The following is a 14,520-nucleotide window of genomic DNA, read 5'->3' as shown; positions in this document are numbered from 1 at the left end:
CTGGTTTCTTTTTTGGGGGGGGATTTGCACTGGGTCATTGGGTTAGTAAGCATGTGCAGACAATAGGGGGGAGGTTGGAGTAACACGAGAGATGTTCGTCACTCCACCCTTCAACGGACTCGGTTGACCTTTTCCACTCGTCAGGTCGGGACAACCGCTGCTGAAGCTGGAGACTGGAATGTGTTGTCAACTTGACCCGGAGGGTTCGTTCAGTGCAAGGTACCAAAGTTCAGTCTTTTAATGGGGTCTCTTCAGAGCCGTCTTCCGACAGTGCAGGTTAGCACAACGTCAGAGTGAAACAGAGACCATCAGCGTAAAGCAACAACATCAAACCCAACTCCTCCTCCACTCTTGATAACAACTTTCCACAGGGTGAACACATCTTCAAAAGCTTTTTTGTGTGTGTGTGTGTGTGTGGGGGTCATTGGTGTTAAGCAAATATCCACGTTCAACTGTTGAGCCGTCCATACCAGGGCAGGAATTCCTCAACCAAGTTAAGGCACAAACATTTGTCATGACTTGTAGGACAGGAAGGCCAGTGGGTTGAGAGAGTGTGAGAAGCCCTGGGGGTTTCTTCAAGCACAGTCGCAAAAACAGTTTTCATGGGAGAAACAGTGGAACCTGTCAAGCTGTCCGGCCGGATTCCCGTCAGCCGTTCAAAACCAGACAGGATTTTCAGATCGGTTGAAGTGAGTCTCTTGACAGGAGAGAATCACTTCAACTGAGGCGTGTGCAATTTTAAAGAAATATCAACTTCTCAGCTTTGAGAGTTTTAAATTATTTAAAAGTGTCTGTCCAATATACAAATCGATGCAATGGGACGACCCCCACAGCTCCTGGGGTTAGGGTTAGGGTAACCCTAACCCTATTTTAACCTTATTTTTTGTATATGTTTGTAACCTTGTATGTTTTTTTATGTGGGACAACGGGCGAAAATGAGCATTGTGCGAAATATTTACAGGAAACTTGTGAAGAGATGGCTTGTTCATTAATTTGCACTGTCCCGTCAAAATAAAATAAGTGAAATGAAAGGTCAAACATGAAGCCCACGAGGGGGAAAATACCTCCGTGTAAACAAAAGGAAGACACCTTAAAGCACCAAAATGATGTAGTTCGCATGTAGGGCCACTAGTGGCTGCTGTTTATTTACTTTTTTACAATAAAGGGAACATTAACAATGGGAGTACAGACATTGTTGATCAGCGATCCCCTTTTCGGCACAGGTGCGTCTGTCGGCCAGCGCCGTCACTCGACGCATTGAGGAGATAGCAGAGGACATTGAGATGCAGCTGTTGGACAGGATTAATACGTCACCGCACTGCAGGTTGACGAGTCCACAGATGTGGACATCAAGGCAATTCTACTTGTTTCTGTGCGATCCCTCTATCAGGAGGATGAGCACGAGGATGTGTTGTGTTGCACGATCGTTGACAACCAAAGCCACAGCTGCACGACTACTCAAAGTCGCTGGATGACGATTAAGTATCAGATAAAGTCTGAATGGTCTTTTTGTGTCGGCATATGCACGGACGGAGCTGCCGCCATGACCGGACGGCTGTCTGGTTTAACTGCTCGCATTAAGGAGGATGCACCTGAGTGTGAATCTACACACTGTGTCATTTACAGAGAAGCGCTGGCTAGCAGAAACATGCCAAATACGGAATTTAACGGCGTATTAAATGATGTTAAAATTTATTAACCACATCAAAGCACACGCCCTTTAACTCGGGCCAATTCCAGCTACTTTGTGAGGAGATGAACGCGGAGCACAGACGCCTTCTCTTAAGGCGCCTGCAGACTCCCTTTTTGGAGCCACGAGACGAAAGTTCGGCAGTGACGTCAACAAAGCTCATACTCCTCCACGCTGCCGAACTCTCAGGCCACGCCCCTTGCGGTATGTACCTCCATCTTGATGAGTCAAACATTTGGATGAGACAGCGATAGAGTGCAACAATGGCGGAGAGAGTCGTTGATGAGAGAGGAAGAGGATGAAGACAGATGTTCTGAGGAGGAAGAAGAAGTGTTATTAAGATACACGCTAAATAAATGAAGAAAAGGCGACCGCAAGACGCTTGCAAAACTCGCAGGCCACGCCCCCTCAACAGCAGGCCACGCCCCCTCACCAGCAGCCACACGTCTGTGATGTGGCGTTTGAACTTTTCAACTGCAGTTTATTTCTCGCCTCCTGTGCTGTCAGAAATGCATTTATTTGAACTGTTCCAGTACTAAAAGAGAGAGTTTTTAAAAGAGCACGATGTTTGTCTGGTTTTAACTGCAGGAGCTGACCTGTCCAAGCGATGCGTTCAGGTGTATCACGGCATTTTAATGAGCACACAGCAGCGACGTTAGAAGCTAAATATGATTAAAATATGAGAGAGAGCTGGAACACGCATGCGCAGCGTGGCGTCCGGTACTGCCGACACAAATTTGTTGGGCCAGAAGTCGCCCGCCGACGGATGTGACGTCATTTTGTCCGGCAGCAGACGTCACGGCCAAACTTTCGTCTTGTTCTTATGGAGAATGAATTGGCCTCAATAGACAGAAATAAGAAGGTAATCCCGAGAGAGCTCGCTGGCCAGAGTGTTTGAGTTGCTCTCAGAAAAAAAAGTCACTGCTGGAGGCACATTCCAGTGACAAGGAGTGGGTTCACAACTGTCTTCAAGTTGGCAGATAAAGTCGCTGCATTTAAAGCCAAACTGGATTTATGGAGACGAGTCGCGAACGGAGGAATTGTTGACATGTTTCACACATTGACGGGGATTTTGGATTGTCACAACTGCACTGAAAAGCCTGCTGCCACTTCCGACATCAGTTCTGTGTTTCCTGCAGTCACAGCACCCAAAACAAAATTACGGCTCAGATTGAGCACAAGCAGCACATGGGAGAGTGTCATTGTCTCCCATGAAACAAGCCCAGGGCTCTTATTGATTTATAGAGTAGTATTTTTCATGTACTCTATATTTGTTTTGTATTTTGAAGACATGTTTAAGCATTAGGGGACAGAGTTATTATTATGCAAACCGTCAAAATAAAACTACCAAATCCCAGGGGAATATGGCCAAGGAGTGATGACACACACGTTTGTTTTTGTCCCTCTTCTGAGCATGTGCAGAAGAACTACTTCAGAGGAGCTGCAGCAGCAACGTGTCCAGTGTTCCACCGCCACCATGATTAATCTTAGTACTGACATGTCAAGCACGGTGGAGGAATGATGGTTTTAGGATGCATCAAATAGATTAAAACATAATCTAAAGCGATCAGGACGGCGTGGATTAGAGCTGTGCTGACGGCAGGACAATTAAATGTTTTATTTTGAACATTGTTGTCGACTATGTTGAGAACTCAATGAAACTGAATTATTTTTACTTGTAAACAGTGTTTTTTTTCACATTCATATGTAAATTTCACTTCTATTTTTTCCTGTCTTTACAAATGATTGTTTTTGACATGTCAAAAAAAAAATAAAAAAAAAAAAAATTGGTATTTTGACTTTCTAGCTTTAGGGATTGTTTGTTGGCTAGTGTGCGACTCATACAGTTCAGTTCTACCTTAAGCTTCACTAAAAACTGCATTTCATTCATGTACGACTTCCTCTTTGAAAAAAGTTTGCAAAATATAAATTTGTACAATGTTAAGGGTGTTTTGTGTAGAATGGATGTTTTAAAATGGGTCAGAGATGACAAGACTGCAGATCACGTGACTTTAAAACAAACTACTTATTCATCTTTGTATTCCTGAGTGGAAGACGAGCACCTTGAGGATTTAGTGAGAAAGTAGCACAGCGTCACACTGCAGGCTGGATGGAAGTTTGATGTCCTACTTTAACTTTTTATAACTTTAGATGAAAAAGTTGCTCCACTGTTTTTGAGGCGACTTTCTAAAGCAGTCAGGATGATGGTGCAGTGGTTTAAAGGTATTCAGACGCAGGTCCTGCTCTGAGGCAGAGGGTGAATGAGGACAGGACGTCTCGGCACCATAAAAAGGTTTTTTATTGATGTGACTGTACAGACGTGCTCTAGCGGTAGCGGTGCAGCTGCAGGGTGTTGCGCCTCTTCCAGGCGGCGCGGCGAGACCCTCCGATGGTCAGGTGGAACTTGTGGCCCTTGCCCAGGCCGCGGCTCTTCTTGCCCGCCGACGTCAGGCCGCGCATCTCCCTGTGCTTGTGCACGGCCCGGGTGATCCATTGGGTGTCCGGGTTGCGGCGGACGGCCTTGTGGAAGGGGTCGACCAGGATCACCTCGAAGAACTTGTAGGTGGAGTCCTCGCCCACCCAGTAGGAGCTGAGCACTCGCAGAGCGCCGCAGTGACGGCCGGCACGCTCCTGGAACAAGTCGGAGGACAGAGAGGTGAAGTCACTGCTGCTACACAATCTCTACTCTGGCGACACCCAGTGGAAACTAGACAGAACTTCAACACACTTTTAGCTCAAGCAGGACTCCATGTTTAAGACTTTCTAGAAACAGGAAACGACGCAAAGGTCCAAGTTTAGCACAATTTATCATCACAACATTTCAAATATTGGACATGAAGCTATTTGGAGCTTCACAAATGTCAACATTTTAAAAGCTACTCGACTGGAGGGGTTTTTGCTGCAGTTATCTGGAGTTATTTTATCCTGCAGTTATCTGGAGTTATTTTATCCTGCAGTTATCTGGAGTTATGCTATCCTGCAGTTATCTGGAGTTATGCTATCCTGCAGTTATCTGGAGTTATGTTATCCTGCAGTTATCTGGAGTTATGTTATCCTGCAGTTATCTGGAGGTTAACGTTCAGCATTCCTGCACCGAGTTCAGAAACTCCCTGAAGTGTTTAAAGCTTCATTAATAAGTGAAGCAGATGACACATTGACACATAGCGAGGCCTCATGCAGACCGTCAACACTGGCCCATGTCGTACGTTTCAGGTGAACCGCATGAGCTCCGACTGTGTCATTAAATCCACATCACTTCAGTTGTGACACTCGTCTTCCACCTTGTGCTGGACAAGCACAGATATAAACAGTAGCTGCTGTACAGCCTATCAACACCTGTTGGGGGCGTCACTGCTTGTGCTAAACATATAGACGCTCGTCCACGTCGCAACACACAGAATACCTCATTTTAAAGCTGAGGAAAAGCTCTATGCCGTAGAAGACCCCCCCCCCCAATAATTTCTCCTTGAGGTTTCCACAGGATAGAGCTTTTCCTCAGCTCTAAAATGAGGTATTCTGTGTGGTGCTACATGGATGAGCAAGCGAGATAGGAATGTTTTCGTGGATTTTCTAGCCTGAGATCTTTATGTTTAGCACCAGCAGGAGGCCGTCATGTCGTGTTTTACATCTACGACTACAAGACTCTGCAGACCTTCATGCTCTTTCCAGCAGCTGTAAAGAGTAAAGACGGCGTGGATCAGACCAGCACATTCCAGTAAATAGAAACACGGCGAACACTGATGACGTTAAGCATTTCCCTCTATGGTCAGAGGCTCCCTGAACACCCGGGGAAGTGTTTCGGTACTTGTGATCAGATCACGTGAAGCTTTCTCGTATTTAAAGGCCGAAACACATCTGAGATTTACTGGTAGAATCTGAAACGCCGAGATCCCCAGGAGGAGGTTTACTCAGTGGTCAGTCAGAAGCTTCTAGTTCCTCCTCACCTGTGGAACAAACTTCCTGCTGCTTTTAAATCGGGGCCTAAATCATTATTATTTCGTAAGATTTTAAAAACAAAAAATAGATTTTGCTTACATTTATCCAAATAAAGTTTGTGCTTTTTTAACAGTCTTGCTTTAACGTACTTCCTTTCTTCCCTTGTAAAACTCTGGATTATGTCTGAAGGCTGCTTTATGAATTCGCCTCCTTTTCAAATGTAAACCCAATTTAATCACCAGTCATTGTGATTTACCCTCAGTTTTGTCACGACAGTGAAATCTTCTGCCAAGAAAGAGAAGACAGACTTTGTGAAGGAGCAGTTGATCACATGTCCCTCATTAAAACCATTTGGAATTTTTGACCTTTTCAGATGAGTTACAACCAAACCTCCAGTGTGAATTACCACCACTGTCGGCTCAAGGTGATTCTTACTGAGCTAAACCTGAAGAATGTGACACTGTGGAGTTTCCTTGAACCCCTCACATCCTGAAGGAGCTGCTCACGTCACGACAGCTTGTTACTACGGAAAACACATTGAATGTATTTATAAAAGCAGAGAGGAACCAGCTCCCTGTGAACCTCCACATCCGAGATACAGAAACAGAGAGAGGACTACTAAAGTACGGTGAGTCAGTTTTAACTTGTAAACAGCAAAAGCATCAGGTAATTTCTACAGACGGCTGCTGGTTCAACACTCAGGCTAGTTTATTATTGCAGGTCTGAAAAGAAGACGGCTCACGCATCAGCTTTAAAGGCTTTTGGACGTTTCTGGAAGATGTTGAGTCTGAACACTCAGCAGAGTTAAATACTGAACTCCAGAGTCCCACAGGGAGCAAGACGCCCTCGACTCCAGCAGCTCTACAGTCTGATGGAGTTACTGTGAATAAAGGCTTATAACGGATCTCAATACATCTCAGGAACGTTTTTTTTCTTCTTCACAATAAATCAGCTTAATACCAATTTGTCTCGTCCAGCTAATCTAGAGTTTAACAGACTTCTGAAGAACTCATCAACCTCTTTGTTGTTCGTCTCAGGAACCACTATGCTGCATGATTTCTGCACGTTCCTGCTTTAACACAGATTTCTGCAGAACTCAAGGAAGACATGGGGACAAGAAGAACCAGAGAACCAGGGAGGAAGAGAAGGATGTAAACAAGCCACAATCTAAAATAAAGCACCCAGTGGAGAAAGGACGTACCTCAGCGGTGGACTGGAGGCTGCGGGCGAACTTGATCTGGTTGACTCCGTGGTGCACTGGCTTGCCGTAGGTGGCGCCCTTGGGCACGGGGCGTTTGCGACCTCCGCGGCGAACGCGGATACGATAGACTACGTATCCTGCGGAGAGAAGGAAGTGCGATCAGCACGGCCCAGGAGACAGAACGTGGGAATAACCGGACGACGGCGCCGGGTGGCTCACTCACCCTGCTTGGCTTTGTAGCCCAGGCGGCGAGCCTTGTCGGGCCGGGTGGGCCGGGGGGCGCGGTGCAGGTTGGACAGCTGACGGTACTGCCAGCAGCGAACGCGCAGCAGGAAGCGCATCACGTCCGACTGCTTCTTCCTCCACAGCTCCTGCATATACCTATACGCTCCCATGGTGACTTATCTGAGGAGGAGACGAGAGACATTTAGAAGACATCTTCGACCTGGGATTCATTCACAAAGAAACTTCTAAATAAATAAAAGGTTCATTTCTGACCAGAATGTCAGGGTTTAGCATTCAAACTGTGGTCATTACAAGAATAAAAAAGCATGCAAAAATCACACCGGCTACATCTATATGAAAGAGAAGTAGGATTGATCTACAAAACTGCATGAACAAACAATACAACTGACAAATGGATAAACTTGCATTAAATCTAAGTTGCCTTTAAAAAAATAAAAGCATCCGTTCTTTAACATGAACTCATAGTGAATTAAGACCCGGTAAACCCGAATGTAACCCGAGTATAATAAAGGCAAAGTAACCGATGTAACCCAATAAACTGGATAAAGTGAAGTTTCAATGAATTCCGTTAAACCATGCTTCTCGAAAGTAAAACAGCTAGCATGCTAATGTTAGCATGGCTTCGCTCATGCTTACAGATCAACGTTTATATTTTCCATTTCGGAAAAAAAACTAATAACACTCCAGTTTAACGCGTGTCGGACGCAAATTGTGACTTTAATATACATGGAAACCCCGAAGAGACGTTAGCCTTCTGAAGCTAAACAGCTAACCCACAGCAGCGGTAAAATAAAGCTGCGATCTCCGCTTCCAAACATGGTAACCATGAAATAACGACCCGAAGCAGACATTCAAAGACCGTTTTGCCTGTCGGGTTAGTGGATGATGCGGATGAATCACTGAAAAGGAGGATTTTAATGGATGGATGTTGGTCTAAAATAGAGAGAATCTCGCTTACATGATGACGAACCAGCCGGAAAGAGAGAGAGCACGTTCCCAGAATGCCTTATTGCAGCGACGGCATTGCGTCACGGTCGCTGAGGATCATGGGAAATGCAGTCTTCATTCTTTAGGACGAAATAGCGACAAAAGTGGCATTCTATTTTATGAATCCAATTACCCTTCTATGTTTTCCCTTCTCCTAGAATATTTCCTCATGTTGCTTGGTGAGTTCAAGCAAAAATTTAAGTTTTCAAGTTCAACAATCAGAACAAGAATAGCAAGAAAAACAACTTTGCTTGCAAGCAGAATATAAATACTGTGTGCGCGCGTGCGTGTGCAAAAACTACCCCTCCACAAACCGCAAAAAACACATTATCTTCGAGTTTGAGCTCATTTGCATAAACCGAGTTTCGTCTGCAATAAATAAAGTATGTCTTATTTATCCCATTCTAGGACATTATGTGTGAGAATAAATACAAAAGCACAATTATTAGTCATCATTACTACTGCTACTGTTAATGTATTTTCAATTTACCATAGTTTTTTTTATATTAATCACCAATTTGCTTTACAAATCAAACCTTTTTTCTCTTCTAATTTTTCTTGAATGGGATTTATTATTCAAATAATTAAATTTGTATTTGTTGTACGTGCATGCCAATGTGTTTGTTCATTAAACCGTTTTTTTTAACTTTATAAAAAAAAGTCTCGTTACTTTGTGAACTCTCGCGAGATCAACCCGCCTTGAATCGCGCAAGCGCTGTGAGTGCAGTGCTCCATTAGCATGTTAGCATAATAGCAGGGAAGAATGGAAGCTGCTGTCGTATTTCTGTATTTATTAACTTGACAAACTGACAGTTTTTCACCTGCGTTGGGTGCGTAACTTTAATTCGTTGTTGAACGATGCAAATGTTTCTTTTTTGACTCATTTTCGGTGTTTACAAAACACTGTTGCTGCGGCTATCATGTTAGCTGTGTAGCCATAGAGGCTAAAAACAAATCAGAGCCTCAGCATTCAGAGCAGAGAAAGCCAACAGAGAGGAGGTTTCCAGGTGATTCAGAGGAGCCTGGTGTGTTTGGAGATGTTTTAGAGGAGTCTGGATCTCTGAGAGAAATGTCCTGTTAATCTCCCGCAGGTTTGAAATGGGGAAAGGCTGTAAAGTGGTGGTTTGTGGTCAAGCTGCGGTGGGAAAAACTGCCATTCTGGAGCAGCTGCTCTACGGAAATCACACTGTAGGTGAGTAATTCAGTTTCATTATAGTGCCATTCTAGGGCACTGTCATAGAGAAAAACCAACAAATCCACATGAATCCACAGCAAAGGAGATGGTAAAAAGGAAAAAGCCGCTTAACCTTATTAAACTAGCGGAACCAGACTCAAGAGGTTGAGACTTTCTGTAGAACGAATAGATTATTTCATAAAAATACCCAAACTCTTTTATTCTCACACTGTAAGAGCCAAAAATCAAATTAACCACAAGTAATCCATTAAAATAGATGACCTTATTTAGGAAGGTAGAGTCGACCAGGTTCCGAAAGTTGGAGCTGCAGGTTATTTTCTTTTAATTAGATCAAGAAGCGACTATATCCATTCCAGCACTGGACATTTAAAAGAGATGTTTTAGTTAAAAGGTGGCTAACCACAACTACTCTGGCTAAATGTGACATATGACTAGATGCGGCCAGTGTGGCTAACCTTGTCTAATGTGGCTAATCTTGTGGCTCATGTGGCTAAATGTGGCCAAACGTAGTTAGATATGGCTAATGTGGGGCGAAACGTGGAAAAACACAGCCAAATGTGGCTCGACGTAGCTAATGTGGCTAAACTTGTCAAACGTGGCTAAACATGGTTAATGTGGCTAAACTTGGCTCGATATTGCTAAATGTGGCGATACACACCTAATGTAGCGAGGCGTGGCTAATGTGGCATAATGTGTGAAGTCTTTTCTTCTCTTTGATCCCCGGGAGCTGAAAGAAACCTGAAAGGCTTCAATCCAGCCTAGAAAACAACCCAGTAAATTGAATAAATCACACACAACAACATTTTTTTTATAGTTTTTTTAAGAGTAGTGGACATTAGGGAACACAGAGACTCAACATGAGGCTCTGAACATGAAAGCGTGCTACCTCACTGCTAGCACGATAGCATTGGCCTCAATGTCTTTTGCAGATTTTCTGTGCTTTGCACCACAATGTATTTATATTGGAGTTGCAGCAAGTTAGCGTGGATGATCTTGTGAGATCTTGGGTTTCTGTTACTGGAGGCTATCCCCTCGTGGTTCAGGCTCGGAGTCCAGCGGGACACAGGAGGACGTGTATGTGGCCTCGGTGGAGACGGACCGCGGCGTGCGGGAGCAGCTGAGGCTGTACGACACCCGGGGCCTGCAGGACGGCCTGGAGCTGCCCAGACACTACCTCTCTGTGGCCGACGGCTTCGTGCTCGTCTACAGCGTGGACAGTCTGGAGTCCTTCAGGCGGCTGGACGCTCTGAAGAAGGAGATCGACCGCTCTAGGGACAAAAAGGAGGTGAGGGACAAGGAGGAGAGGAGGGACAAGGAGGAGAGGAGGGACAAGGAGGAGGTGAGGGACAAGGGGGAGGTAAGGGACAAGGAGGAGGGGAGGGTTAAGGGGGAGAGGAGGGACAAGGAAGAGGGGAGGGATAAGGAGGGGTGGGACAAGGGGGAGGGGAGGGACAAGGGGGAGGGGAAGGACAAGGGGGAGGTGAGGGACAAGGAGCAGGTGAGGGGCAAGGAGGAGGTGAGGGACAAGGAGGGGGGAGGGACAAGGACAAGGGAGGGACAAGGAGGAGGTGAGGGACAAGGAGGAGGGGAGGGACAAGGGGGAGGTGAGGGAGGTGAGGAGGGGAGGGACAAGGAGGTGGGGAGGGGAGGGACAAGATGGAGGTGAGGGACAAGGAGGAGGGGAGGGACAAGGAGGAGGGGAGGAACAAGGGGGAGGTGAGGGAGGTGGGGAGGGGAGGGACAAGGAGGTGGGGAGGGGAGGGACAAGATGGAGGTGAGGGACAAGGAGGAGGGGAGGGACAAGATGGAGGGGAGGGACAAGGAGGAGGGGAGGAACAAGGAGGAGGGGAGGCCCAGGACTTTAACAAAGCGGAGAAAGATGATTGATGTAAATATCGTCAAACATCATTCTATGTTTTTTCGGCTGTTTTCTTCATTTTGAAGCTTGATGTTGTTTCGTAGCTCCAGATGTTTTAAAATGAATCAAAAATTACTAAAATGGCAAAATGTGGCTAAACGCCGTTGGCGTCCGGTCCATGAAAAGCCCCTGGTGCCATCTGAACCCAGCCCGGCGTGCTGTCGCCCCCCCTCCAGGTGGCGCTGGTGGTCCTGGGGAACAAGAGCGACCTGCGGGAGCGCCGGCAGGTGGAGGCGGAGGCGGCGCAGCAGTGGGCTCGCGGCGAGAAGGTGAAGCTGTGGGAGGTGAGCGTGACGGAGCGCTCCTCGCTCATCGAGCCCTTCACGCAGCTCACCAGCCGCCTCACGCAGCCGCAGAGCAAGTCCAGCTTCCCCCTGCCCGGGCGCAAGAGCAAGGGCACGGCGGGCAATGACGTCTGAGGCCCCGCCCCCTTCCCGACCACACCCCCTCAGGCTCTTCAGATCTCACGGCCTCATGCAAAACTGTCCAACCTCTTTGACTCCCGTGGCTTTAAGTACAAGCCCCGCCCACACTTGAAGAAGCGGCTCCATGTGCTGCCCTTTACCGTATTCTCTAGACTACAAGTCACAACGTGGGTTAAATTACCGACTAACTTTTCAAATGTGACTTATATTCTGGGATATACGGTAATCAGACCGCTAAGCTAATGTAGTATTGATGTAACTTAACGTCTCCTGAAGTGGTGAAAATCCAAACACTTCCCCGGCACGTGTCACTTTTCGTCCATGCACGAAGAAATGAGAAGTTTATTAAATAATCAATGCAGTTTCAAACTAATTTTAGTTTGTTTCTCGCAGCTCAGAAGCGATAAAGTTGGGAGATTTCCCAACTGATGGATGTTCTAAATCCCTCCTGCACTTTGTATTTCGTGGTAAAGCTCTGATGTTTTGGAGGAGTTCCCACTTTGATGGGTGTTTTTCCTCTTTTAATTATTGAATCAGCATAAATCCAGATTTGACTTCGAATGTTCAACATTTAACGAGAAGATTTTGTGATTTAAGCTGAATAAAAAGCTAAGTTTTGATTCATGTTTGTAGAAAAAGGATTAGGTCTTGAGACATTTCACGATTATTGAAGTTGTATGTTTGTTGTGAATTTCGTGACAAGATATTACTGTATTTCCTGGAAATATCAAAAAGATGCATCCTACAGAGACAATCCAGGTCCTGATACTGTAATACAGAGACATCTAGTGGCCAAAGGTGAGACGTGTTGACATTAAGTTACTCGTTTGCCAAAAAGCCAAATAATCGGAAGTTTGACTTCTAGTCTGGAATATTTGGTGAAGTAAATGTAACCCGTTTCTTTTCTCTTTCACACAAAGGAAAACTCTCAATTCTCTAAAAACTTGGCCAAACTTCCAGAATGAAATCGTTTCAATGCTAATGTTCCTCCTTTTGGTTAGCGTCATGTAGTTCTTCTCAACTGTGTCTCATCAGGCACCAGATTATATGAGGCCAATGTAAAAACTGTAAAATCATTGAGGTTGTAGTGAAGATCTTTGTTGCGTTAGCGACGCTAAAGTCAAAATACAATTAAAAAAGGAAATTGGTTCACGTAGATTTTTTTTTTGATAAGTTCTAAGAAATCAGTGTCACAATGTAGCATTTATTGTGAATCTTCATATATTAACATTGAGCTGGAACATTTTCATGCAATAACCTTTAACGAGTTTTTATGTAGCGACTTCCTCAACCTGAACGTCACACTTCTGTCACCTGGTCGAAGCTTTTTAACGAGCTGAAGGTGAAGTTTAGCTCGAGAAAATAAACCAATGTCTTGAATGTTCCTTCGTCAGGACTTGAAGTTCTGCTGCAATAATTCTTCCTGTCGGTACTTTGATCAGCTCGCTGCGAGCTAACGCTGCGTGTCGCTAACGCTGCGTGTCGCTAACGCTGCGTGTCGCTAACGCTGCGCATTACTAATGCTGAGCGTCACTAATGCTGCACATTGCTAATGCTGCTTGTCACTAACGCTGCATGTTGCTAACACTGCAAGCTAATGCTGCGCATCGCTAATTCTGCATGTCACTAACAGCTAATATTGCTGTCGCTGTTGCCGTGCGTCACTGACGCTGCGGGAACTTCGTTAACGCTGTGCATCGCTAGGGTTGCGCGTCGCTAACGCCGCGAACCAACGGTGGGTGCTCATGCTGTACGTTGCAAACGCTGTGAGCTAACTGTGAGACATCGCTAATGCTGTGCATCGCTAACGGCAGCAAACGTGTGAGTTTGAGAGGAAGATATTTATTTTGTAACTAATTTATTTTTGTCACTTTAACGTCGCCCCACTAGGCGACGAGCCGCCATCTTCCCGTGGCGTCGTCGCGGCGCCAGCATGCGACGTGCTGCTTGTAGAAGTCTTGAACTGCACTGAATGAAATAAAATGATGGAACCAAAACGCCTCGTTTCACCTCCTGGTTCATTTCCTGTAAGTTCCTCAGAACCAGAACTTTGTCGTCCAGCAGGTCATCAACTACAACAAAGTCCACACTTCAAACTTTCTCTTGCTAGTTTGGCTGAAAACTCCACATGTAGCTCATCTTAACTCATTACTTCATCCATCATCTAGATAATTCTCCTGTCTTCCACGTTTCATTCATAGCAGCTCTCGATGGAAATTAATTTCAAGAGAGACACACACACACACACACACACACACACACACACACACACACACACACACACACGGAGAACGGGCCTGCTGCTGCCCTCTGGTGGAGGACATGTAAACTGCAGCTCCAGAGCTCCGGGGCAGGTTTTTGTTTAATTCACACCAGCAGCAGCAGAGCAGAGTCCCACCAGGCCTCTTCCAGGGACACAAAGGCCTCCCAGTGCATTGTGGGAGGCGGTAATGACGCCACGCTATCACGGTCTGCGACCTCTAACATTTCAGTGGTCGGGTTTGTTTTGTGTTTTTTTTTGTCTGTTAACCTTTTAGATGGTGGTTTTACCCTGAAATGACTCCTGCAGCACCACTCCCGATCCATGTGCTGCTGCCTCCGTCGCTCTGGGCCTGTTTCTGCTCTCCAATCTGCTGACTCAGCAGAAGATGTTTGACTCCACCCACCCCTCTCTTTTGGGTTCATGTCTCCGGCAGAAGGAGGAAACCAGGCTATTTAAAGACACACTGAAACCTCATTTCTTCTCTATTGGTTGCCTCATGTTGAGAATGAAAAAAACCAGAACATTTCTCTGATCTACAGATTTTATAAAGGCAGAGGTTAGCATTTAGCATTTCGTATCCCAGCTCTGCGTTCAGCTTCCTGAAGCCATTGAAAGCTTCAATAAGTGAAGCGAAGCAGATCTCTGATCTGTGATATTTG

At 45.7% G+C, this 14,520-nt stretch overlaps 2 protein-coding genes across 4 annotated transcripts in view; one reads left to right on the top strand and one right to left on the bottom strand.

Moving 5' to 3' along the window:
* Positions 1–3,971: 3,971 nt before the first annotated feature.
* Positions 3,972–14,520, bottom strand: part of rpl15 (ribosomal protein L15) — a 249,507-nt gene continuing 238,958 nt past the window's right edge. Inside the window, exons 1-4 of one of the 2 annotated variants that reach the window (XM_080516589.1) lie at positions 8,032–8,080; positions 7,051–7,232; positions 6,828–6,964; positions 3,972–4,321 (exon numbers count right to left, since the gene is read on the bottom strand). In XM_080516589.1, coding sequence (XP_080372715.1) covers positions 4,016–4,321; positions 6,828–6,964; positions 7,051–7,222 — 615 coding nt within the window. In that variant the 5' untranslated portion in view covers positions 7,223–7,232; positions 8,032–8,080 and the 3' untranslated portion in view covers positions 3,972–4,015. Of the gene's footprint in view, positions 4,322–6,827; positions 6,965–7,050; positions 7,233–8,031; positions 8,081–14,520 lie in introns of those variants that run through there. The other variant, XM_080516590.1, reaches the window with a different exon arrangement.
* On the top strand, positions 8,801–13,570 carry nkiras1 (NFKB inhibitor interacting Ras-like 1). Of its 2 annotated transcripts, none has more exons than XM_080515687.1 (4): positions 8,801–8,890; positions 9,152–9,252; positions 10,299–10,540; positions 11,350–13,570. In XM_080515687.1, exons 2-4 carry the CDS (start codon positions 9,159–9,161, stop codon positions 11,590–11,592), a joined length of 579 nt encoding a protein of 192 aa, XP_080371813.1. In that variant the 5' UTR covers positions 8,801–8,890; positions 9,152–9,158; the 3' UTR covers positions 11,593–13,570. The 2 variants fall into 2 exon arrangements, with proteins under 2 accessions (XP_080371813.1, XP_080371812.1); XM_080515686.1 differs by having other exon boundaries at positions 8,807–9,067.

Source organism: Blennius ocellaris, assembly GCF_963422515.1.
Source record: "Blennius ocellaris genome assembly, chromosome: 20".
Lineage (NCBI taxonomy): Eukaryota > Metazoa > Chordata > Actinopteri > Blenniiformes > Blenniidae > Blennius > Blennius ocellaris.
This window is presented reverse-complemented; position numbering and strand designations above follow the sequence as displayed.